We start from the raw sequence: 26,412 nt of genomic DNA on the forward strand, positions 1-26,412 counted from the left end.
GGTGACGTCAAATCACCCGATCGGTGCCGTGCTTTCCATTGGTCGAGTTCTCGTGGTCTCATGTCGGAAGTGTAAGCGGTGTGCTGTGCGCTTTGGTGCTGACTTGCGTCCGTGAAAAAATATTTCAATTAAGTTGATTTATCTGAGGTATTATTGCATCTCGCAAGGGAACGCGAGAAATACAATGCCATGGACTCCACATCCCCTTCGGACATCGATGGTGCGTATCGTTGTCACTCGGGGAGCATCTCTGCACTGTCTTTTGATCAAGACGGTGTTAGAGTGCGAGCCTTTCGTGGCGTTATTGGAGAACTGGAAAACTTGTAGCAAACACACGATACGCGGCGAGTGAGGCATGTTTGGTTAGTTGCTATGCCAATCGTTGTTTGGGTACTTCGCGTTGCTGGTGCTAGTTTGATGCATGTTTGTTTCATCACTGTTATCTTGCTGCGTTTCTGTTCATTAATGTTGGAAGGAATTTAGGCCGGATGTTTTTAGAATGAGCTGCAACATTGTATATGTGATACGTGTCGTCAGTGTAATAAAAACCAAGTAACCTGCTATTAAAAGTTTCGGGTTAAGTATAAACAGAACCATGCACTAAAGGACTCTAGCTGCTAGTAAGTACTATTTACATCGCATCTTGAACAAATGGAGCGCTGCAATGCGAGTAGACAGCACCACCTTCGTTCTGCGCAGCTCATTGTTGTGGCGGGAATATTCGCCGATTACGGTGCGTGTGCGCCCTGTAAGCATCTGCCGGAGCATGCACACTGCACTGAGCTCTGCTTGTGCTCACAGAAGAAAACATTATCGCATTTTTATTTTATTTATTTAAATAGGATCTGCTGTACTGCACAGAGGAATTACTCTTGAAGAGTGATTTTGATGTAATACCGGAGTCCCAACGTACTCTGTGTTTCTGTAGAGTTGTCATCTAACGTCAGCACTGCAGTGAATGAGTGCATCAAACAATCATATGAGTACAAAGGGCCTATGCTTTTCCTTTCCCTCTACCAGTGGTCAGCCCCAGCTTTTGCTAACGGAGCCAGGGAGCGACGTTGTTTGCCTTGGATGTCACCGGCGGCCGCGCTGCCAATGAGGAAGGGGCAAAATAAAGAAAAAAGAAAGCTTAGATACGACCCCGTTTGTTACTGTTGAAAAGTACCTGTTCTCATGACAGTCTTTGGGTTCAATTTATGGGACTTTTTTTTTTCTTTTTGTAAACAAATATGGAATTCGGAAATTCTCTTCATTCCAGACATGTTCAACTTGATGCCCGAGTCCCTCATCGGGTCCTCTGAGCTTTTTGACAATGATCTTTTGGGAAGCCTGCCGATGCTGCCGGATGACCCGGCACTCATGGGCATCAAAGAGGAGGACTTGGACCTTGAATTTTTCGAGGGAGAAACACCCCTGACTGATGGACTGGTGACCAACCCCAACTCATACTTGACAAGTGAACAAGGGGTGCCTACCATCCTCCATGTGACAGCACCCATCCAGGAACCCCCCAAGCGTACGCTGGTCGTGCAACCACAGAAGGTGCATTTGCCTTCGGGCTTGTCACAAGTACCTGTTCACATTCTAATAGATGAAGAGCACACCACAGAATTTCTTATGAAATGTTAGGGTGCAGGCAACCTGAGCATCTTCGAATGAAGTTGTCAGGCTGGAGGATAAATGGCCAGCGAGAGGTTCTCTACCATTTGGCTTGGTTAAAAAAAAAAAAACTGGTACAAGAGGTCAAGTTCTGTAGACGGGCATTCTGAACGTCTTCTTATAGTAAGCATGCTATACTTGCCAATGCAGCATCATGTTGTGCACGTTTTGAGGGTCTCAAAACATACTGCCGCAAACCTTTGTAAAATTTGTTTCTTTATGCTCAGAGCCATTGGCAAGCCACTTTATCATTTTGTTTGTGACACGAGATGCAACTAAATTTATCTGGGAGAATGGTAGTCATTCAAATCTGCTTCTCTGATAAGCAGATTTGCAGATTCTCTGAGGCCTTATCTGAGAAGTTCTTTGTCAGCTTTAAATTGAGTGCTACTAAGAGTGGCGAGGATTCAGTTCTTTGACGATCGCCGAGCTGCTTTAATTCTTTGTGGGCGTATGTCAGCCCAGTAAAGAGTTGTTTCAGTGCCACTCTGATCTGCTCCTTCATTCATCGGTGTTGTCACCACCTTGTGACATTATTATCTTACTAAATTGAAACACAGCTCTGAGCCACCCTTTTCATGAGGTGAATTACCACATTTGCTCGCATAGTAATGCACTTTTTCTCAGAAAGTCTCTGAAAATTTGTGAATGCATTCATGACGCAGAGTAAAATACTCAGAAAGAAAAAATTTGAAGCAGTAGAAACTGGATGAAAAGTGCACTTATTGAATAAATAAATGATCCATCCAGCTCAACTTATCTTCAAAAAAAAAACAATTACAATTTTACGTGCTAGAGGACATAGTCAATAACTTTTATCTTAAATCCGCAGGTTTAATTAACTTAGTGGCCCGTAGTGCTCTCTAAAGACAGGGCAACGAGAGTTCACTCTAGCACAACTCTCAGTATTCAGCGCGAAGTCTAACCTCAACAAGTTTATGCAATCCGTAATATGGCAGAAACAACCAGACTTGGTTTCTTTTGGTTGCATGTTTCCTTGCCAAGCAGTTTTATTGGCTGTTCGTTCTGTATGGTGAGATATAGTAGTCTGGACATTCGAAAAATTGTGCTTTATATTATTGCATAGTTGCCTTGGCGCTTCAAAAAGGGCTCCTGCTAGCTTTCGCTATCATCATCAGTAGATTGCATGCTAAAATATGGCATGCACTTTCATTGTGTGAGGGGGGAAAAAATTGCACTTTTTCATAACGCGAGTAAATAGGGTAAAATCGGATTTTCTGCGAGTCGGGTTAGTGCATAGAATGTGCAGTCAGCTTCTTTATTTTTCTTGCCTGAGATGGTTTATATTTCCCGAAACGTAAGGCACGAAGTGAATCCTGGGATCTGCATAGCTTAAGCCTGGTGCTGGAGGCTTCCACTGTGGTGTTAACGGGTAGCCGTGTTGTACTCAACAGGTGTGCATCCCAGCAGCAACAACGGCAGTGGCGCACAACCAGCCCGCCGCAGTAGCAGCAACGGCTGCTGCTGCTGCTGCCCCCACCCGGCAGCCCCAGAAGGTGACAGTGGTACGGCCGTTTTCACACCAGGCGGTGGCACCACGGGTGGCCACGCTGCAGCCCAACCCCATGCCCTCTGTGGCCGAACTCTTGGCCGCACTGAAGGAGCAGCAGACTCAGCAGCAGCAACGTATCAGCCGCCTTTCACAGCTGCCCACCCAAAAGGTGACGTCCTCCCCCCCCCAACCATTGTCATCTAGCGCATCTCCTTATTTTTAGCTTGCGTGTGGCTTCTGTTGTGGAAGTTCTTTTCTCTCTGCTGCTGAAGGTTAAGGCTGGCACTTGTGAAAGGGCACATAAACGTGGTCTTCTGCTCTCTCGTGCGTTTCAGCTGAATGATTGCTGTTTTATGATTGCTGTTTTAGTTTAGCCTGCCATTTACACTGTTACAAACTAAAGCATCTTTGTTGACTGGAATCTCTATTGGAAGTGGAAGTGGGAAAGTAAAAAAGGCACTGCACGGTGCTTTGTGATCTGTGAGGAGCAGTGCACAGGCTGCATTTAATATAGCAGGCTCACAACATTAAGAGGAGGTGAATCCTTAGAAATTAAGAAGGCACAACTTTAGTGGTGATCCAATTAATTTCTGCTAGTTGTTTGAAGTATTTGACTTCAAAGTAAGGTATTTTTTTTTGTGGGCTTCCATCTTTGTATTTATGGAAGTCTTGAGTTTAAGCCTGAAAAAAATGTAATTTTACTTTATACTTTTAGCAGTGACTGTGCTGTACGTACTGCCTCTTGTCTGTAGATGTATATTGACATGTGCAGTTGAGGCTGTGCATGACCAGGGCATTTGTAGTTGAACAGAGCTGCAGCTACAGTTTTGCCCATTCTTGAAAAATATGGTATTGCAGTGTTAGCAGTGAGCTCGAATGCATATGTGGGCCTTTCATGGCATGCAGCTATGCTACCAGGATCTGTGCAGTCAAGAAGTACCACACATTTTTGACAGTACCCTTTATATGGAAACACCTGAGAGGGGGGCTGACACAAATTCTTCTACCACTAGAAGGGCCGTGGCGTTCCTTTTCATGCTCACGAGGATTACTGCAGCCGCGCATTTTATTTGTTGAATTGTGCAAAGCGAGACTGACTAAAACTATTGGACCTATCCAAATCAACATCACTATGGCATTGTTCTTACTTGTGAATTGTGGGATGGCACGTCAAACCCTTGTGGACAGTCAGTCGTGCAGCTTGTGTCTATCACTGGCTCGTTGATCCTCATGACTTGCACACCCCTCCGGTGCCACCTTTCCACATGGAGCTTGTTGCTCCTACTGAATTTCCCTGATTGGGGATTTGGCCAATGCTTGATTAGGACACAATGATTGCGATCCCATTGCTTTGTCTGCCAAAGTTTTGTGCATGCTACTGCAAAAAGAAGCAACAAGTTGAAATCTTAGCATTGCTGTTCCTTGCCAATTCTGTTCGATGGTGCAGGTACAGCAGATGCTGCTGCAGCAGTTGGTGAAGGACAACACGTGTACAGCCAACACAGCTGGCAGCATCCTGGCCTACACTCCGCTCTCACCTGCACCTATGGTCGCGACAGCTCCCCAAGCAGCCCCTCTCTTGGCTGCCACTTCTGCCACGGGTATCCCGCTTGTTTTGGAAGCTGACAAGCTGAGCAGGTGTGTGTGTATGATGCGGAACAGCTAACACAGTGATTGTAGATGAAAGCAGGTATTTGTTATGCAAAGGCCATATTTGAGATCATAAATGAGCTCTTGAATGCAGCTCTTGACAGCTTCCCTCAGTCAAGTTACAGCCACTGACCAATAATTGGGAGACAGTGGAACCTCACTGTAGTAAACTTACATATAGTAAAAGCACGGGTATTCACAATATTCAATTCATGAATTGACACCGCAACGCCGCAAGCTAGTCTAGAAGGACCAGCACGCGGAACCACATTGTTTGCTGTGTTCCATGAGTGCTTCACGAGTGCATTCAAACATTGTCAGTTTTCCTCCTAAAATTTATCTTAGAATCGCTGTTAGGGCATATTTGTATGCTAACGCAATAGAAGAGCTGCTAAGTGTCTGAGTTGTCTGGTGACAGCAATGCAGAAAGCATGAGAAAGAAAGTTCCCACACTGTAGTGGAACGCTTGCAGGGATATGACAACTTGCCATATTTACTCGTGTAATAGACCCACTTGCATGATGAAACCACCCCCCACTTTTGTCAATTTTTTTTTTTAGCCGTCAGCAGGGTAGAGCTTGGCAGCGTGCCAAGATTCTGTGTGTGGATAACATCACGGCATGTTTATATTTTTGCCAAGTGTTCCTGTGGGGATGGCTCACTGTGCAAACTTGGCAGATCGCCAAGACGTTGTAAGTGAGTGCTGCCCGCAGTGACTTGCTGGGTGCACTGCTGTGCATCCAGCTGCTCTAGTGTATGCTTAGAAAGCCGGTGAGCACTCCAGCAAAATTGAGGAGCATAGCAGTTTAAACAAGAATGCTATAAACATCCTCTATATTGAAATGCTATGAGGAAACTAGACCTTCAGGCCCCAAAGCAATTTGGCGAACTCAAAATCGTAAGCGAAAAGCCTAATTCCTCTCAAACCATAGTTAACGCTTAAACATTCACATTAGGCATTCATCTGTAACTGTCCCATAAGTTTTTTTTTAACTTCACATAAAAAGTTACACCTGGCCTTCAGGGTTGTTGTTCAACATGTCTTTATATTGACGTGATCGGCCGGCGCCGTCGACTACCACAAAATCGTCGGATTGCACCGTGATACAGCAAACACCTTTCGAAGCACGTGATGCTAAACACTGGCAATATGAACACGGCTGACCTCGTGCTTTCGTTGATGGATGGACGGGCGGAAAGGCTGATGGATAGGTGGACAGATAGACGTGTGATATGAAGTTTTGACTCACAAAAAAAATCTGTCGAAACTTTTTTTCCCACTTAATGAACTCTCCCCCCAAATTGATGCCAATTTTTTCTGGAAAAGAAAGTAGAAAAAAACGAAGAGTTGTATCATAGGGGCCTTATTCATTGCATGCCTTTCATTCACTGCTTACGAAAAAACCTAGTACAGGGTGCACTTAATTTCTCTGAGAAAACAGTTCCATTGTTATTTGGGTCCCACTGGCTTCAAAAAATTGGCGGTGGTTTAGCTTTGGTTAAACCTGGAGTGACGCGATAGCTACAGCTGGCCGAGTGGAACTTGGTCACGTGACCAACCACGTGGCAGCGCAGCCACAGGGTGGCGGCGCCGCCTCGCTGAAGGCTCGAAATGCTACCGTAATGTAGCTGTCGCTACAAAATGTAATCAGTGACTGTAGTTAAGTACGGAAAACTGAATGTTTCTTGTTGTAGCTGCCCAGCAGTTCCGCCTTCGCTGTCTGTTTATGAGTGAATCAAAGCCTTCACTGTCCTGTAGCATGTGCATTTGCAATGAGTCACAGTTGTGTTTGAACAAATGAATGATTTTCACATTTCTTGTTTGCGTTCCAGAGTGGTAACAGTCAAACCACCTAACAAGGGGGAGAAGCGCAATGCCCATAACGCTATTGAACGACGTTACCGAAGCAGCATCAATGACAAGATTGTTGAACTTAAGAACATAGTTGTTGGACCCGAAGCAAAGGTAGGTGTCCTGTTAGGTTGTGCCCCCCTGTGATACATTAGGAGCAGCTGCATGCTGCACATGGTGTCAACACAACACTTCTCATTGTTGCTTCTCTTGGCAGTTGAACAAGTCCGCCGTTCTGAGGAAGGCCATAGACTACTTGCGTTACCTCCAAAATGTCAATACCAAGCTGAAGCAGGAAAACCTTGTGCTTAAGATGGCTGTCCAACAGACAGGTGCCACAGGTAAGCCTAGTACAAACCTCACCTCTCTTGTATCTGCCTGCTCAAGTTGCAGCCTCTGTTCAGTTCATAGTTCTGACTAGTTTTACTGTGCCAATACTTGATGGAGAACCTTATTTTGTTCCTGTAGTCTAGGTAAGGTCCCAGCTGTCCGGTTTCTCAGTCTGCTCAGTCTGACTGGGTGGCTTTGATCATGCTGTGAGAGGGTTTTGGCCTGCAGTAGTATTAAACTTCAGGAACTGCGCTGGTCTGCTTGTAATCCAGTGGCTGATGTGCTGCTGGACCAGAAGGCCCTGGTTGCCGAAGCAAGCCAGGAGGCCATGACTCCACCGTCTTCGGACATGAGTTCTCCGGACCATGCGCTGGAGGACACGAGCAGCTCGGAGCCACCCTCACCACCCCAGAGTCCGCTGGAGTCCAAGTTTCCCTTGCGGGGTGCCATGATGCATACATCACGCATGACCCTCTGCATCTTCACGTTTGCATTCTTTGCACTCAACCCCTTCGGCTGGCTGCTGGCAGGTCGGCAGGGCGATGCCTACACACTGTCCTCCTCGGCTGCAGCAGGCCGTTCCATTCTTTCGGAGGAAGGCGACTCTGGTGAGTGATGATGCCCAGCACACGCATGCGAATTTTAAACTCTTCCCACAAGCGTTGACCAGCACTAGCGACGATGTCCGAGAAGGGCTCTTCACAGAAAGTTTTGCTGTGGGAAGGTGCTGTGGAAACTGTTGCCTTTTGCGTGTTTAGAGACATAGACAGTGCAGTTGAATTTTCTGTAGCATGATCTGGTAGTGGCATTTTGCTCTATCACTGGTGAAATGTAATACAATGCAAGACACAAGCAACTCTGATGAGGAAGTTTAAGACAGCCCGACGCCTACCATAGGAGAAATTGCATGTGCTCTAGACCTGCATCTCCTGTTTGCCCAAGTACAGGGCCCAGTAGAACAGTTGGGGCCCAGTTTAAGTGCCTTCAAGGCTGCATTTGTGGCTGTGAGGTTGCCTCAGGCCTATGTTAGTGAAAGCTTCAGCATGTGCCTTCCTTCCTTCATTGAATGCCTCGGGCCTCATCCTTTACCAGGTCTTTTGGCACATGGTAGCCTTGGTTGCTTATGTGCCTAAAATGCAGTACAACCTTTACCTGGCCAGGCGTATATTCCAGCTGTTTTCGTTTAAGGCGTACTGATGTTTTGCACTTAGTATTTCCACGGTCTAGTGAGGTACGCCATTATGAGGTTTCACAGTACGTATATGGTTAAGCATATTGCAAGCATACTAGCGTTGTTTGTAAAATGCCGTTGTATTTCTTATCCTCTGTCGTTGATCACATGGCGGCAGACAAGCATTTATAGTTGCCACATTTTTCTTTGCTGGCAATGGCTGGAAGAGCTCAAGCCATTGGCATGCTGTTTGCTTTTCTTTCTCACCTTCTGTTGCTCTGTAGGAAAGTGTCTCAGTCACTTAAATGTGTTGCCAAGCATGACTGGCATTATTTGAGTTTAGCAAAACATGCATTGGAATATAGATCTGACCATGTTGGTTTTGATTTTTACTTTTAAGTCCTTACATGGGCTCTTTTATGCTTTGGCTTTTCAGAAAGCACGTGGTTCGGTGTCTCCCCCATGTCCCTGCTGGGATGGTTACTAAATATTCTGGTGACTGTGGCCTGTCTGGGGCGGCTATTGCTCTACGGTGACGGCCTGGCCCAGGCCCAGGGCAAAGCTAGCGCGGCCTTTTGGAGGCACCGCAAGCAGGCTGACGCCGACCTGGCCCAAGGGCGCCCTCGGCGTGCGGCTGAGCAGCTGGCGGCCTGCCTGGGTGCCCTGGGCCAGTCTTCCAGCTGGAGCCTGCCTGAGGCCCTCTGCGCGGTGGGCTGGCAGACCCTGCGGCAGCTGCTGCAGTCGGCCCGTGTGGGCCTCTGGCTAGAACGCCGAGCCACGGGCGGATGGCAACTGGATGCCACGCAGCGTGCACGCACGGCCGCCCATCTGGCACTGGTTCACCACCAGCTCAGCGAGCTGCACCTGCTGGGTGAGGGCCATTTCACAATGCATGTTGCACTGGATAGGAGCGCAGAAGCTCTCGGAACACCTCTTCCACCATGAGGAGGCCTGGAAGTGGGAACTTTGTAATTGTTCTGGCCGATGTTTGGCTGAAATTATTGATGTGGCTGTAAGATCATGGCTGTTGTGCAATCCAGGCTATTATACATCCTAAATAAAATGGGTGAGGTGCATTCCAAAGTCAACACAAAGGATCGTGGGGAGACCATCTGTTGCCGCTGCTTCTGGTGTGTACTTTCTCTTCCTGCTCGCATGCTTCATTGCAGTCGCAATGCTAATATAATTTATTCTACTAATTTAATTGTGATGTGGCATCACTGATGCTACTGCATCATCGCAAGACCAACACAATGTCGCCTGTACTCTGATTTGTGGCGTGTTCTCACGTAAAATGCAACGTGTAGTGGAACCAAAATAATTCAAATGGGATGAAGCTCTCTGTGGGCACGCCATGCAATGGGTTGAGACGTGTGATGTGCGCTTTGGCATGTATGGATCATTTGCTAGTTTAATACGTGTTAAACTCATTCAAACGAATGTGAAACTGACTGCGATGCATATGTGCAAGAGCCAGCCTACAGTGACATTTTAACCATGACCGCACACGCTTACTTATAAGGATTGTCTACTTCTGTGCTCAGGTCACACACATGCAGCACATGCTGGTCATGCAACGATGCGGTAAATGAGTGATGTCGCAGCACAAATAAATTGGTGAATAAATAACATTCCTTCAGCATGTCCGGTGATCGCAATGAAATGGACAAGCAGTGGGAGAGAGCACAAGAGGAATGGTGGAGTAGCACATTTTTATGTATTTTGGCCGTTTTTGAGAACGGCTAATTAGAGGATGGTTGAGCTGTTCCGTGCTAGTTTCCAAGTGCTGTTGTGGCCCACTGGGTGCAGGTCACGTGTCCTCCTGGGGGCGCTGGCAAGGTGTGGCCCATGCCCTGGCTTCTGTCAACTGGGCCCAGGTGGCAGGTGCGGAAAGACTGGGTCCTCGCCTCCTCTGCGACATTTACTTGGGGGCTGCAATGCGTCTGCTTGACTGCTGCCACGTGCGACTCCTGTTTGCCCCTGTGAGCACCTTTGCGGCTTTGGTGGTCTTCCTTGTTGAGAAGCAGGTGGTGGGCCAGCATCCCTTCTGATGGGTCTGAGTTGCATTGCATCGAGTGAATGCTGTCTGCACACGTGCTGCCTGTTCCAGCATGATGTGCAAGGGAGGCTAGTGTGGGTCGGCATGTGTGAATATAGCGTGGAGTGAGAGCCTAAGCGAAGGTTACAGATGAAAGGAATTCAGAACTAGGCATTCATCTTTCTCAGTCGGTGCAGTTGTTGCTCATGGCTGTAGCTGTGCTGTTCACCTTTAATAGGTGTGTGGGGTGCTGTCCCGGAAAACATTTTTATTCTGGACGTCAACTTGAATGTCATGTGCTTAAAATGCAGTACGTCTTTTTCTTTTCCCATTCCCATTCTTGTTCAGTATTACAGTAAACTCTCATTAATTCAAACTTCAAGGGACCGGTAAAAATGTTCGAATTATCCAAAAGCTCAAATTATCGAATGGCTCAGAAAATAGCCAAAAATTGCTGACAGCATAGTAGATTTATCCGGTAAAAGACTGGGTAAGAGTTTCCTGTTTTTAAGATGAGAACAGCGCGACTGTTTTTCGGGTTTCTATCAGTGCTTTATTGCATGCATGCTGTCGGGAGTACCGAAGCAGGACTGCTCCGTAATCATAAGGGCCTCCTGCATCTGTCACGGTGCAGCGTGGTAGAGTTCCACCGCTGCCTTGTCAGACCTATCATAAAAGGCACAGTCATGTGTGAGTAGGCTTCACCACACGAACAGCTGCGTGTCACGTTTTAAGCACGCAGTTTCGGCGCACTAGAAGAACGAAACCACATGGACGCAAGTGAAGGAACCGATGCCCAAGCAGCGAAGAAAAAAAAGGAGGTGGGGGGAGAAAACACCAGCAGTGGGCCAGTCAGCCAGCATCCGAAAAAGTGCTCGGCTGTCTTAGGTGCTGCTGGCTGATGCTGGCTGATCGAGCCACCGTCGTTGGACGCTGGCGTGAAGCTCAGAAAAGTGAAACCGAAACTACGCGGTCAGATTTTTCTCTAATTCAGGGCTGCCTGTTTGTTGTCACGCCTGCCATTGCGCATGTGAAAGAGCTGCGGAGCGAGCGACTGTGCAACTTGGAGCTCAGGTTTTGAGTAGGGCTATTTCGACGATCTCTTGCCACACTGATCATGCCTTAATGTGGCCTCGCTTTGGGAGCCCATTCGAATTAACCAGTGCAAGACCTGTAGTGTCCGAATTAGCGAGCATCTGACACCAGAAACTTGCATGGCGTTGGCGTGGTCGAGCCAGCACTTCGAATACTAATCTGGATTTTCGAATAAACGAGGTTTTACTGTAGTAACCTCTCTCATCCTCTCGTTACTTTGTCTACTGTTTGCATGTAGTTTGTACATTTGGAATCTTATTCCTTTCTGCCGCCGTTTCCAGAGGATTCTTCTCTTCCGTGCCCGCCGTGTCTGGTCCTCACCGAATGCGGTGCCTGCTGAGTTGAAGTGGGTCTTTGAGGAGAATGGCCGCAGTTTCCTTCTCAGCCGAGAGTGGATTCCACTGCAGGGGCCATCAGAGGATGCGATGACTCGTAGGGCAGACAGCTGTGAGTGTTTCTCATTTGAGATGCATTGCACCAGCTGCTTTAATTATCTCGTCACTTTTACAGGAATAATCTCCGCAACCAAACCTGAACTGTCAAGCAACATAGGCTAGAGCAACTTGTGCTGTGAAGGCTTGCCCACTTTATTCATGATGCCTGTGTTGCACTTGTTTATTCATTCATTCATGTACTGCATATAGGGCTGTATGGCTTTTGCTGAGGTTAACCCAGCATTTGGGAATGTTGGTTCAAGTGTGTTCGATAAGGCTGTTTTTGTGATGCCCATGCCAGGAGATTCCTTCTTAGGAAGCACAAAAATGTGGTAAACTGGCAGCAGGCTGAAAGCTGTGCCTCCCAATGGGCAGCAGTTGATGTTTTAATCTGGTTTCTTGAGATGTTCATTGTCCAAACTATATCCAGACTTTATGACATCATCCTGACAATTGCTGCCACTTCTAGCGTAAAAAAAAATGACCTTGAAACCCAAAAACATCTCAACACTGAGGACGTTTGCAAGTGATTGCAGCTATTGGGAAGTTTGGCATGATTTCCGAAGAGGACTTGCGAAACCATTATCTTAACTGTCGCACCAAAATTCATTGCTTCGTAGCATAGTTGTTAATTACCTACTTTGAAACTGTGTTCTTTGACTAAATTCTTCATGGTGTAAGAAGTCTAAAAGTGCATAGTACTTTAGAAATAGCACGAAATATTTATGGGTCATCAGTGACCCATAAATATTGTGCGCTCATAAATAATGGGCACATTAAGGAAAGGTTTCGGAGGCTTCACCTTGAATCATGCCACATCCGGCACACAAAAGAACATAAACCGGCTCCAGGATCTCTGCCCTCAATCTGCTAGAATGGTTTATGTCACGTGACCACAAAAGAAACGTGAGGTTTGCTGCCTTTAGTCATGTCTGAATAAGGGACCGAGTTGGTTCCGACAGGATACGTTGGGATTTCCTTTCTAACCGGTGGTTGGTGCCACAGCCTCTTTCTGTGTTACAAACCCGTTCATACGGGCTCCCATCAAAAGATTGATCACATTCAAGAGGGTGCTTGCTGGCTTGCAGGCTCCTTGCTTGCGGCTGTTTCACAGCTGTACCGGGAACGCGTGCTGCACAGAGCCGTTGCTGCACTTGCTGCTTCAGGGAGACCAAGGTTTGTGTGAACTATTTCAGTTCCTTTTGCGTTACCATCAGTGTGTCAGATTGCTGCAGGGACTTGAAATTTTGGTCTACAGCAGCACAGAAGTATACGGGCAAACGAAAGAAAGTGGATACAACACAAGTTCTTGTTGGGAGCTGAATTTTATTTGCATTCTTCATGGATATGTGCACAGGGATACCAGCAGTACAATGCAGAGAAAGACTACAGGCCAAAACTGTGCCCACCTCTCCGGCTCAGTTGCTTGCTTTTTGGGCCGTGGGGGGGGCACTGGCTCCCCCAAGCAGAAGAATAGAGGGGAGATTGGAAATGAGTGACAGGGCAGCATCTCCAGCTAGCTGCACCCCCACCTCCTTCACCTACGAGCATCCTCGCATTTTTTGGAAAGCCATCCACAGCCCCCTCGCGACTGATATCGAAAAGGCAGATGTCGCTGCAGGGCATGATTTGTGCAAAAGACCAGCGCTGGTGGTCGCCACGACGCTTGGGAATGGGAATTTGTTATAATGTTTAAATTATCTGCTCCTTTTGTAGACATGCACGTTCAGCAGCATTTACTCTACATAATGCACGCATTTGATATCCACTTTCAAAACCGCTCCAAAGTCCTTTTAATTAGCGGATAAAGGCAGCTTTGGTTTCTAGCTGCTCAAGTCTTTACAAGCAGTGAAGGGTGTTGAAAGTGTTGTCATGAATTGTTGTGTTGCAAGTCAGGATTTATGCCTGTTTTCTTCGTCTGTGTGCGCTGCTGTTGTCCAGTAGAAAAGTGACCCACTGGCCTAACAGTGTCTGTTGAGCACGTGCTAGCCACAGCACTTGCGTGCCACTTGTTGGTGCACTTGATGCTGCTTGTGTAAGCGGCTGTGGAAGTGCTTTTCTTTTGTACCCCACTGTAGCCGAGGTGGGCCCGATGCTCTGCACCTGGTGGAGCTGCTGGAGGGTGCCAGCGAGGGTGGTGTCAGTGCCATGGGTGCTGTTGAGCGGGATGAACTTGCCCTGTGGTGGGCGGCGCTGCTTCGAGTGGCACTGCTCTGGGCACGTGGTGAGCAGGCCCTTCAGGAGTGCGTCCAGGCTGAGGCTGCTCTGCGCATTGTGCACGACCACACGTGAGCACTGATATTCTTATGGAAACTGGCAGTTGCGGGGAGTAGAGGTGAAATTATAACCTGTATGCTACAGATGTGCTATGTACCAGGAGGTTTGTGCAAGCAGGTCATTGCATTAGGTTGAAGCACTTGTTCACCAAGCAGGTTTATCACTCGAGCTTTAGATAAATTGTGGAAATTTAAATATTTCATTATTTAAATATCAATGTTTAGACTTTTATAATGTCTCTTGCTGCATTTCTATTTATAGTTGTTATCACTCCCTTCTGTAATGCATCCAGACCCGTGTATCGAGTGAGATGAATTCAATAATCGCCTTGTTAATCTGTTGCTGCTTTCCGAACCTTTTTTATGTGAACAGTGTCAACATAGTATGTCATAATGGAAAACTTCCTCTTCCTGGTGAGCAGAAAGAATAGTATCCACTTGGCTTGAGTCTCAGAGTCATGTGGGACATTTGAGGGCTCCTGAAAATGGGCTGACTGTCATTATGCCATCAAAGTGGTCTTGGGGGCAGGTGCACTTACTGGCAGGAGGAGGAGGGAAGGGGGGATTTGCTAGCATATCTACTGCTGCCTTTTCATTCTCCTGGGGAAAGACAAAAAGTTCAAGATTTCTGGTTCGTTGCAGCTTTTGCATTATGCATGGCATGTTGGGTTACAGAGTGGTGGAGCATGGACGTTATTGTTCTCATCCTGCAGGGACCCACTGCCCCGGGCGGTGGCCTCTGCCATGATGGCACGCAAGGGGCTCCTGGCTGCGCAGCAGCCATCTGCGCGTGATACCCTCAACGCTTGCAACCGGGCCAGCACACGCTTGTGGGATTGCGCCAGCCATCCCAGGCATCTGGCCAGTGCTACTTCGCAGGCAAGTGCTTTTCTGCCTTGTATATTTGCACGTCCTTTACTGACATCTAAAATGACCACACACGAAGGGACTCTGACAGGACAGAAATCGCCTTATTTGTGTTCGCTTCAAAATTTTTCCGCTTTGTTTCCCTCAGTTTATTCAAACTCTCGACTTCACCGAAAAAGATTCCATGGTCACCAGTTAAAAGCGAATAACAGTGTAGCCCAACCTTCAGGATTGGGGAAAAAAAATGTGTCTTCACACATTGCAGTCTACTTGCGAAATTGGCTGGTGATGGCGGCACGTGTACTTTATTTCTTGTAGTCTTTTCTAGCTCATAAAAGCTCAGGTTTCAGTGAAAGAAGCATCTTTGCACGTTTGAATATGTTAATCTGTCCTCAGTGTCTGTTTAATTTGTTGTCGGTGACCACCGCATTTGAGTGTGTGTAAAATCCTGAATGCAGTGCCTGCCATTGTGGCATTTTGATGTGGAGCTATATATGCTGCAAGCTCACCGAAGGAGGATGCCAAAGTGAAGAGTGCCTGCTTTTGCAGTGCATTGTAGTTGCATTGCATGCCTAGTGCAAACAGTGCAGTGCTTCTGCAGTGCAATTGCAAGGCCAGTGCCACGTCATCGCTCCACGTTGTTGCACTTCTGACAACACGCTGTTTATTGCTGACAAGATTTTGCCATTTGCTTGCCATTTTTTGCATGTTTGCTATAACGAGGTTCGGCTAGGCGAGAGCCTTTATAAGCTCATGACTCGCCAGCGAGGCAAAAAGTGTCACACTATAGCTGTAAATCGAACTGATGACGTCATCAGTGGTGTAGTATGTCTTAGCTGTATGTATAGGGCACTAACTGTGCTTAGTTAATCTGTAATTAGTCAAATAGTAATGAGTCAATTAGTGATTAATTAATTGGCTAATTAATAAATGAGTGGTAGTAGTGGTTGGTGTAGTATGTCGTAACTGGTAATTCAGTATACGATAATGCACTGCGCATGCGCAAGTTACCAGCAGACAATGCACCTATGCTTCAGCCTACTGCGCATGCGTGTTACGTCGTCACTGAGTGACGCCACCATCGTTCGAGAGGAGCGCTCCCCAGACAACCTTGCAACCTTGTCAGATGCCTCTTGAATGCCGATCTGGAAGGATGCCGTCTAAACACTCTCCTGTGTCTCCAGCAACCAAGTGTGCGCGCGCTAATGGACGACAGTGACACAAGCAGCAACACCGCGCTAAAGGCTTTCGCCTCACCGCAGTTTAGGTCAACAATGTGCCCGCCTGAATTTTTGGCTATATCGAACGGGTCTGGCCCTAAATAAAACGGATATATTGAACACCGCAGCACCAAGCTTGGCTCGCTCGGATGACAGGCTTCACCGCACTACTCAGGAGACTGGCACTGGCGCAGTAAGCGTTCGCACCAAGGTTCAGGGTTTTATCTCACGCTCAACAGCACAACGGAAGATAAAGCAGCATGGAGGATTGCCAGGCGCTCAGCGCATGTTGCACCTCTCGTGCATGTTGACAGCGCCCTGGAAGCAGTGACATGGACGTTTGTAGCTATCCTGCGCTGATTTCGGCTGCATGGATGCGGTGAAAAAGGTGCTGACTTTTGCTCTGGCGTACCGTTTTGCACACTACATCGCTGTAATGCTGGGAAGATAGCCTAACTGATATCGTTTTTTTTTAGGCCTCTGGAATTGCCACAAGCCCTTCAAAATAAAATTTTTTTTTTCAGAAAAATATTGCCTGAGTTGCCGTCCTTTCATGACTAAACTGCATTGCGCTTGCGCACATTTTTGACAGAATTTGATATTACAAATTTCAGCTCTATCAAACTGTTGCATTTTTTTTTTCCTTCTTTACTATATTGAGGTATGACTGCAGTGGTCCAGCTGTGCATGGTTCGATCCCCAGTGCCGCCGGGTACCCACCGCTGATACAATGGGTACAAGCTTACCCTGGCCTGGTGCTCGGCTTAATCAGGGTGAAATGCTTGGGAAATAGGTTTTTGATCCCACCTTGAGCAAACGAAGAATACCTTGTGCTATGGCACTCTTTGGTCTCAGATGCCTTTGCACCATAAAAAAAATTCACTATCATCAATTGCAGATGTTGTCAGAATTTCTTTATTTACGTTTTACACTGCAGGCCTCCTATGATTTGCTGCTAAGTAAACGAGAGAATGACTATCAACAAGTTGGGAGTCTGTAATGGTAATGTTAATGATTCTTTTGGCCTTTTAAATGTTCTTAAACTTAAAAACTTAAAATCTTGTGAATTTGCTCTTTCTGTTTCTCATATGCACTTTGTGAAGTGGCAAGCTTCTCATTCCTTCAGAATATAGTACAGTAAAACCTCGTTAATTCGAACTCGAGGGGGACCGGAAAATTGTTCGAATTAAGCGGAGTTTGAATTAACGAGCGGGCGCTAAAAAAAGCGGCCATCACGCCCGGCAGCACGGGCCGAAGCTAAAGCAGGCATATCTGAGATCGTTATCTCTTACTACGCGCTACTACACATTTGCGGCGGGCGATTGCGCGAATTAAAATCATAGAGCCTGAATATCGAAGGAAATAAAGTTAACTTGTTTATGCGGTTGGAGCTAACATCAAAATGCATTTGCGTAAGCAGCAAGCTTAATGATTAAATATGACACTATGCTTCAAAAACATGTTTATTAACAGCAGATTGGCAAAGCATATCAAAGAGAAAAATAATCGGTGATGCGCATTTGTTTTCGTTTTCTTTGCCGTGACTCGACAAGTATCGTCTGCAACTTGCCCAACAGCTCCAACGCAGCGTCCGAATTATCATCGGCGGAGAAGTAGCGCGCAGCCAGATCGAGTGCTGACGCTGTTTCACATGCACTCGGGGGTGGCAATGGATCGTCGCCTCCGTCGGACTCGTCGTCGCTGTCAGCTGTGCTCACCGCGCCCGAGTTGTGCGGCATCTGGTCACCGCAGGCCGCTTCAATAATCTCGGCATCGCTTAACGGCCCCGATGTCTCCACGCCGCTGTCAACGCCTACGAAGCTCTGGAAGTCAACACCCTCCGATAAAGCAGCGTAGGCAGGGTGCAGCGCGACGGAGTCATCACACTGAGCATCCAGCTCTGCCGTGCTGCAGGCTTCTGGGCCTTCAATGAAGCCGCACTTTGATAACAGTTTGCGACTGTGTCCGCCTTGACAGCATTCCACGATGTTGCCAGCATGTGGCAGGCTCCGAGGAGATTGACGTCGTACGATTTGCCGCTGTCCATACACACAAGAATCCGCTCTAGGAGGTGGCGCCTGTACAGTGTTTTGAGGTTTTTAATAACCCCAAGGTCCATAGGCTGCAGCACACCCGTAGTGTTTTTCGGCAGAAATGCCAGACGGATCGCCTTCAGTCTGCTGATGTCGCAATGGGCTGAACAGTTGTCGACGAACAACAGAACATTCCTGTTCTGTGTCGCGAACTTCCTGTCGAGTGTGCGCAGCCAATCCGTGAAAATTGCTCGCGTCATCCACGACTTTCTGTTGAAAGTATAATCAACAGGGAGAGTTTTTAGCCCTTTAAAGCAGCGAGGCTTCGCTGCTTTGCCTATAACTAGCAAGCGGCACCGTTCCATGCCAGTCGCGTTTGCGCACACCAACACCGTCACTCTTTCCTTGCTTCTCTTCCCGCCTGAACACGTGTCGCCTTTGTAACTGACAGTCTTGTTCGGCAGCAACTTAAAATAAAGCGCGGTTTCATCTGCATTGAACACATCGCTGAGCGAGTAATCGGCAAGGTAGTCCTTTAGTTGACCTGAGATCCAATTTTGACACGTTTCTTCATCGACTGCGGCTGCCTCTCCACAAACGCTTTTAAACGTAAGTCCTTGACGGGCCTTGAAACGCGACAATTAGCCTTCCGACGTGCTGAAGTCACTTATGCCTATCTGGCTGGCGAAGTCCACTGCCTTTGCGGCAATTATTGGTCCACTTAGTGGAATGTTCCTGCTGCGAACGTCCTTAATCCATGCCATTACAGCATCCTCCATCTCTGGATGAGCCGATGTTCTTAGTTGTTTCCGCGAGGGCTCCATCTTTTTTTGATACGCATTGAAGATCGAGTCCTTGTTCTTGAGGTATGTGGACAGCGTGCATTTCTTGACTGCAAACTTCTCTGCGATCGCTGTCTTTGTTAGGAGACCACGTTTGACCTCCTGTAATATCTCCACCTTCGTCTTCAAATCCTTTGCGGAGTACTTTCCTCGGTTTGCCATGATTGGCACAGTCGATGAGACGTCACCAGCGAGACACCAAACAAACGAGGAATATCACGCAACACAAACTTCGCTAGACACCGCGGCAACAAAGACTAGGCGCAAGAGGGGCCGGGTCTTCGCTTCCCGAGCTGCACAAAAAAAGGGTACCGGAAGTCACGCATTCTCGCAAGGGCTACTGGGAGAGTTTAGCCGACGGCACAGCCAATAGAACGCTGGGCGCAGCGGCGGTGTCTGCTGCATGGGCAGGCGCGCTGGGACGGCGCCCAAGTAGAGGGAAGTGAGTGAACGGGGAGGGGAGGCCCGCTTGATTGAAACGTTTATTTCCATCAGAAAAAAAGCGCGGCTTCAAAAAAATGTGACGTAAACGTAACCGCCTCTCCCGAGTACTTCCTTACTCCATGGTCGCGTGCGTCTCCAATGGTCACGACCGCCTCGGCGCAGTGGAAACCTGCAACGGCTTGCGCCGGAGCCACCGTGGCCGGAGCATAGGCGGCGCCCGCGGTAGGGTGGCTACCCGTGTGACCGCGCGTCAGCCAAAAATAGACAAGCCAATGCTTCGACGCTCCGGCAGCGAAAACCTGCTACGGCATGCACCGGAGGGTTGGTCCAGGCAACGAAATTCACGTCTCACCTCATGCGTGCTGGCTTATTTTTTTTTCTCATCATTCTGCATTTTTTTTTAAATTTTTAGCGCATTGTATTTGCTACGAGGTGACTTCTATATGCGAGGAGCAATGCCAGCCATCGGCGCCTATTTCGAATTAACCGACGTGGATACCGGCATATTCGAATTATCGGGAGTTCTGACCCATTGAAATACACAGGGCTTTGCCGGGACCCGGCCGTCAGTTCGAATTAACCGGAAGTTCGAATTAAGCGATTTTGAATTAACGAGGTTTTACTGTATACTCCTGTTAAGATGAACTCGGTTATAATGGGACAAGATGAGCAACGCAAGGCCGTTTGGTTGGTTTCTTACAAGGTTTACTATTAAACACAATCTGATTTGCATGTGCTTCGATTAAGACAAACTTTTGCAGCATTCATGAGGTGTTCGCATGGCACTTTTTGAGAGCAAAACTCTGAAAAGAACACACACCAATAGCAGTCGCCGCGAGGGAGAAAGAGGAGAAATGAGACGGTGGAAAAAAAGAAAACTCAAACACTGCCATTTTCATGTAGGATAATGTGCTCTTGCGTGATGCTCTCAGTCTTCAACTCACTTCATGCATAATACAGTAAATGTTCTGTTTGCAATTATCATTTCCCTGCAACTGCAGTTTTATATAGTTTTCTTGCGAAACATATTTGGACACACATAGCATGCTTCCATATCTTTTAGGGGGCACTTCTGTTAAGATGTTCTTTGCGCTTTAGAGGATCTGGGTTGAGGTTGTACTGCTGCCGAAACTCGAAAGTAGCCCCAGTTTCAAGGTTTATATTTCACCTGGGTGTCCTGTCTGCAAATCCCGGGATATTGGGGCCAATATCCACCACCTATTGGGGGCTTGCTCGGTGCTGAAGCCGACGAGAATCCGGCACCTGGTGACAGCGTGTCTCTCGCCGACCAGTCTTTCGTTATATACTGCTTGGACGCAGGGACTGCATCATCACTAACTCCTTGACTTCATCAGATCGCCAACCTTTTTTCATCAATTCACCCGTTCTTTTTGTTAAACTATCATTACATACCTCCTTTATGCCCTGAGTTAATAAATATTATTTAGAAAAAAAAAACTTCTGATAAAATAGATTGTTATGGTTCTTTTAGGTTAGTATCATTAAAGGGAGTCTACCTATTTCTTTACTTCATATTCAGAACTGGAGATGTGTATATGAAAGCTGGAATGCTTGTTTTCATTCACCATTAACATGTCTTATGCGTCAAAATATTTGTGAAAACGCTTGGCCGTATTATTATTGGACCAGATAGGGTGTGCCCATGCAACAGTTTTTTTCCTTGATGACAAATGCATATTAATTTGATGAGCTACTCTGCTTTCATCTTGTTGATTACGGATGGTCATCTCACGGCAGGTGCTTCTCACCACAAGCTGCGAGTGGCTACTGCAAACCCGAGCCGAGCTGTGGGAGCGCAGTGGCAAAGCCCCCGCATCGGGGCCTCACACGGATGGCTTCCATCGTGATCTGGCCCTGTTCCGGCGACTGGCCCAGAACTCCCCAGAACTGCAGCTGAAGGTGAGCAGTTGCTGCCAGCTTACAGCCTATCTTCTAAAGCTTTCTTGTGTATAGTTAAGGTCAGTGATTAGCAGTGATTTGGAGAGAGAAATAATATCTTTGACTGTCTGTAAATGTTACCTCATTCAAACTAAAGCACCAGAAAGCTGTGGTTGCTCTCAGGTGCTAAAGTCCAGTGCTAATGTTTCTAGTAAAGTTATTTTCCTAGCATATTTGCATTGCTGCTAAGAGTTGTCTCACAGATGTTTTGGAGGCATGGCTCGCTGCGCAGTTCGGCCACAGGAAGAAGTTTCATTCGGCCCCTAGATGCAGTGACGATACAGTGAGGCTGCACATTTATCTTCATCTTATCTGAGAATCTTTCGCACGTCTCTCTTGAAAAAGAAGGGATGTGTGAAACCTTCACCCCCTCATAAACTTCTACAGTATTTTCCGTATGCTGTGGTCTCGTTCCTCGTGTTACATACGTATACTTTTTTTTCTTCTTTCACGCCTGCAGAAGCAATTCTCGCATTACACTTATGGTCGCGCCACATTTGGGTAAATATGGTACTTGCTGAGAAGTTTTATGATCTGGAAACATACTGACCAGAAGGAGGAAAAACCTCACAGGGTGCTTACCACTGCGTAATGAGAGATTCAACATCAGCTGTTTGCGGCAGTAACTATAATATTAGTTATTCATTGTTATTTGTCATCTTCGCTGCATGTGATGTCATTGTGCTGTCAATCATGACATCATTGTGTTCAGACAACACAGCAGTACCAGAAAATGTGCCCTTAATGGCTGTTGCTGTAAAAGTACGTGTAGGAACATTTTGATTGTTGATGGTTTGAGCGTGTCGGCACACATTTTCTTTGCTTGACTGGTTGCCAGGAGTGCTGGTTTGCCAGCTCGCTACTTTCCCCAGGTGGTTGTGAGGGAATCTATTTTTGCCTTTGCCCTGTTTTATTGGTATACTCATTCTGCCTCGCCACTCAGTCATCTGTTTTCTCATCACTTTAGAGTCTCGAAGATATTAATCTCACGGGGCCGCGAAAAATATTTTTATCATCCAAAACTAACGAAATCTATACGCTGAAGCATAAGAAATGTATTCACGCAGATCTGTATACAGCTGACGGAGTTCATTTACGTCTAGTAGCCACCGCTTACCACGCAACTGGTGATAGTGACGACAGCTGAGTGTAGGCAGCACGTCGTGCTCGAAGGTGCGGTCATGGATTGCACATTCTTACCATCCATAGTGGTGCGAGAGTGTGTTTGGAACATAAGAAATTCGGCACATTGTGCACTGTGCCGAGGGAGTTCTACAAATTTTTATCACTGGGAAATTTGTATCAGTTGTAATCTTATCGAGATTGTACAGTTTCAAATGCACTTGCTACTTCCGTGAACAATCTGGTAAAAGCAAAAACTTTTCATGTCTCTACAGTTACACCTGTATGAAGCCACTCAGCGTGTTGTGGCTGGGGCAAACCCTGTGAAGACCCAGCTGGGATTGGACCGTTGCTTACGGAGGCGTCTTTCACATTATCCATCCGTTGTCTGCGCTAAAGGTGGGTGTGCACATTGCCTAGCCTAGTGTCAGTGGTGTCTTGGCATCCCTGGTCAACTGTTATCTGTCATATAAAGACCTTTTTATATTTTGTTTGATGTGAGGATCACATAATCAAGTTCTTGGCCTCACATGTGCTTAAAAACTTTTTATTACTTCTTTCATGTAATTGTGTTGCAGAGTTGCTGCAACATCAGTATACTATAATCTGATGTGCACACTATCAAGGTCTTCTAGAGATCGAATTTCTTGTGTACAAAACTCTAATCCGCCCTATTCTCGAATATGCTTCAAATGTCTGCAACACTACAAGCAGTAGGAAATTAATAAAATTGGATCTGTTCAACAGAAAGCGTTAAGATTCATCTGTTGCCGCTATGACTTATCATTTCTAACTCTCATGTACCCTGTCCTCTCTAAACTTGTCTGGTCTCATCCGATCAGAAAATGGAATCCTTGAAGCTTCTGCACTGTATATTGCATTCTGCTTGCTGTCTTTAGGAAGGTAATCATATCTCGTTATCTGCACCATCAGCAACTAGGAGCCATCAGAATCTTAATATTCAACCTATTTTTGTGCGTACTAACACTTTCAGATGCATGACTGTAGAACAAACACTTGCAAATAGAAAGAAAACTGGGTTAAAAAAAATAATTAATCAGCAAATCTGGGAACTACAGATGGTGGCGAAAGGAGCGTCAAAAGTGGCATTGCAAAGAGGCCTGCTGAACTGAACACGTTGACAGATCAGCACAGAAACATCAAACTCACTATTGCCTGAGACTCAGCCACAATCATTGCCACCGAGAAAGCATCATCGCGCCGACTCGCAGAGTCATTCATTCCACATGCAGTCAACGCCGCACGCACTTATACCCCTGTCACACGGGCACTTGTAAGGCCTTAGGAATTAAGGTCCTTTGCCTCAAAGGCGCGTGACGTGCATCTACACGGCAAAGCGTCGAGACCTTTGCAAAAAAGGCCCGTAGCCACAAAGGCGGTTGTCAGAAAGTTGCTTAAAGGAGCAACCCAGATGGCAGTGCCAACCAGTGAGCTCAAAGAAAAAAATTGACGCAATTTTTAGTTTTCAAAACGTAAAAAATATCTCATTTATCTTATTTAATGGTTAATTTTGCGTCACAGTTCACTTAACCGTAGAGGAGGCTATGACTTAAGACATCTACAGTGCTAAGAAACGACTTGAACGCTTTGCAGCAGCCGCATCGACTTATACAGGCTTGCACTTCTCGCTTTGCTGTTTTTTCTTCGTTTGCTCTTCATGGCAATTTCACACTTCGTTCTAATGTCTTGCGATTCGCCGCTCATGATTACGGCAGCACGCTAACCAGGCACAACCTAATTTCTTTGAAATACGCACAAGGACATAAGCAGCAAAGCACGCTTCTCACACACAACGAAGAGCCGAACGGAAAAGTGCGCCTACCGTGGTCGGACGGGGAACGATGAAAAAAAAAGAAACTTTTGTTTCAAAATATCCTTTTCTCACCGTAAGAACGCTCGTTTATTATCGTGATAGCTACTTTTTTCAACATAAACGAAACCACTCTTATCCTCTTAGCTGAAGTGCTATTGTCTGCTTTAATTTCATAATGTTACTAGCGCCGCTTCACAGACAGCGGTGACTTTTGGCATTCACGGAGGCCGCGTACTAGCTCCTTTGGATTTGCCGTGTAGCAGCGCCGCTGCTCCTTTTCGGTTTTCTTCCTTTAGTGCAATAAGACAACTTTACGGCAAAGGCCGTGAAGAAGTTCCGTGTGACAGGGGTATTAATCGGACCTGTGGGCCCATGCCTGAAGCATACGCATGTTATTGCGACAGTCATCATGAGTATAAATACGGCCGACCTGTTTTTCATTTCATATGTGAACAAGGGAGTCATATGGGTCCCAAAACATCATTTGTTTTAGCCAAGTTTTTTTTTTTCCTTTTTGTGAGTGTTTGCTCCAGCCATGTTTTTCCTTGCCAGACGAGTTTTTGTCCAATGTTGAACTGTGCTATCAAATATAGCATCTGTTCCCACACTGTGGAGAGTAGGAATTCATAACATGGCTACATTTACTCATTATCCCTTTCAGAGTTCTTGTCTGCTATTTAGTTGTTTTAATGATGTTATTGTATGCAGTGGTTTCTCATGTTTATCTTTTATTGTTGATCATGTACTCTCGGTGCGTGAAATTTTCTGTTGTATTGTATTGTATGAAGCTATGGCTCCTGAGTGGGGCTGCGGAAAAAAAAAGCAGTAGAAATGCTCAGCCTTAATGCTATAAGTTAGGCGTGTGGACGGCTTTTTTGCATTCCGATGGCGTAACTTTTCTGTTTGGATGACCATGTACGTTTTCAGGGAGCACTGAGAATGAGCCAAGGAAAGAAGAGGCAGACGCTCTGTTGCTGGCATGCAAACACCTGGGTTCCTTGACTAGCCGAGATCAGAAGGACGGCATGCTCGCAGAAGCTGCGAGTATCCTTGGAGCCCTGGGACACAGGCGGGCTCTGCACCAGTGCCAGCGGCTCATGGTTGCCCCTGCTGTGGCCTCCGCTGCATGCTGAGCAGCCGTACACCTTGCTGGTCATTTTATTGTACAGAGAGATATTTATAGTACAGAGGCCCGGTCAGTTTGACATGTTTTTATTGCAGGAATGTCACAACTGCAAATCTTGTGTATCCATATGTTTACGGCACTGACGTGCTTGCTTAATATTCATAGATATGTGAAATGTGAACCTATTAGTGTGTGTTGCCTTTGCATTAAAACCTTTTTTTGCCCTGATTTTGATTGGCATTGCTGCATAGCAGCCGGACGACTCCTCGGTTACAAACATGGCTCTTTCCTGTGCATTTTGTCACCTGTGTTCCATTTTCGTCCATCACAGTATTTTGTTTATTGTAACTGTAAGTAGATTGTACATAGCTGCACCACATCTCACCTTCATTAAGCTTTGTGTAATTCTGTTCATTGCTTGCATTGTTTTATTTTAGAAATGTTTGTAAAATAGTATATCAAGTTGAACAGAATTTGGTTTATCATGCCGTCAGTCTGAAGGTCTGCATAAATATTGTGCAGCGAGTACTATACATGGCCCATAACTTGGCACAAACTTCCTGAAGCCTCTAGCCCTTTTACATTCATTACCCACAACATTGAAAATGTTGATTGCCATTTTTTTTTTTTTGCAATAAGTTCCATTCTGAATGCTGGAAGTTATAATTGGCAATTGTAAAATGTATTTTTGGCAAGAAAGGTGCCTTTGTAATGTGTAATACTGAAATAAACTGGCATTTAAGTGACACTTACATGAAGCCTGAAATGTTAGTGCCAAAATGGTGAAATACTTTTTGAAACCACATAGCACGTTGCCACAAACATGCAGCAAATGGGAGCTCACATTGTGATGGAGGCATTTGGTTCTTCGAGACAGTCTGGCATACAAATACAGTTGACTGTCGTGATGATGAACTCACTGCAGTTTGTTGATTTGCAATAAG

The 26,412-nt window shown here is 46.4% G+C and overlaps 1 protein-coding gene across 1 annotated transcript; it reads left to right on the forward strand.

The window, feature by feature from the left end:
* The first annotated feature begins 30 nt into the window (after positions 1–30).
* On the forward strand, positions 31–26,220 carry SREBP (Sterol regulatory element binding protein). Its single transcript, XM_077662543.1, has 16 exons — positions 31–220; positions 1,262–1,545; positions 3,078–3,344; positions 4,623–4,813; positions 6,659–6,791; positions 6,895–7,018; positions 7,280–7,615; positions 8,615–9,049; positions 9,988–10,160; positions 11,593–11,758; positions 12,834–12,921; positions 13,824–14,033; positions 14,735–14,900; positions 21,186–21,347; positions 22,784–22,907; positions 25,270–26,220. The coding sequence occupies exons 1-16, from the start codon at positions 190–192 to the stop codon at positions 25,473–25,475; spliced, it is 3,096 nt and encodes a 1,031-aa protein (XP_077518669.1). The 5' UTR covers positions 31–189; the 3' UTR covers positions 25,476–26,220.
* Positions 26,221–26,412: the final 192 nt, after the last annotated feature.

This window comes from Amblyomma americanum, chromosome 4, assembly GCF_052857255.1.
Source record: "Amblyomma americanum isolate KBUSLIRL-KWMA chromosome 4, ASM5285725v1, whole genome shotgun sequence".
Taxonomy (NCBI): Eukaryota; Metazoa; Arthropoda; class Arachnida; order Ixodida; family Ixodidae; genus Amblyomma; species Amblyomma americanum.

Bases quoted from the DNA above. Each gene is read 5' to 3' on its own strand.
- SREBP (XM_077662543.1), top strand. From the start codon at position 190: ATGGACTCCACATCCCCTTCGGACATCGATG. The intron at 12,922-13,823 runs GTTTGTGTGAAC...ACCCCACTGTAG, and splicing joins GCTGCTTCAGGGAGACCAAG to CCGAGGTGGGCCCGATGCTC. The intron at 22,908-25,269 runs GTGGGTGTGCAC...GTACGTTTTCAG, and splicing joins ATCCGTTGTCTGCGCTAAAG to GGAGCACTGAGAATGAGCCA.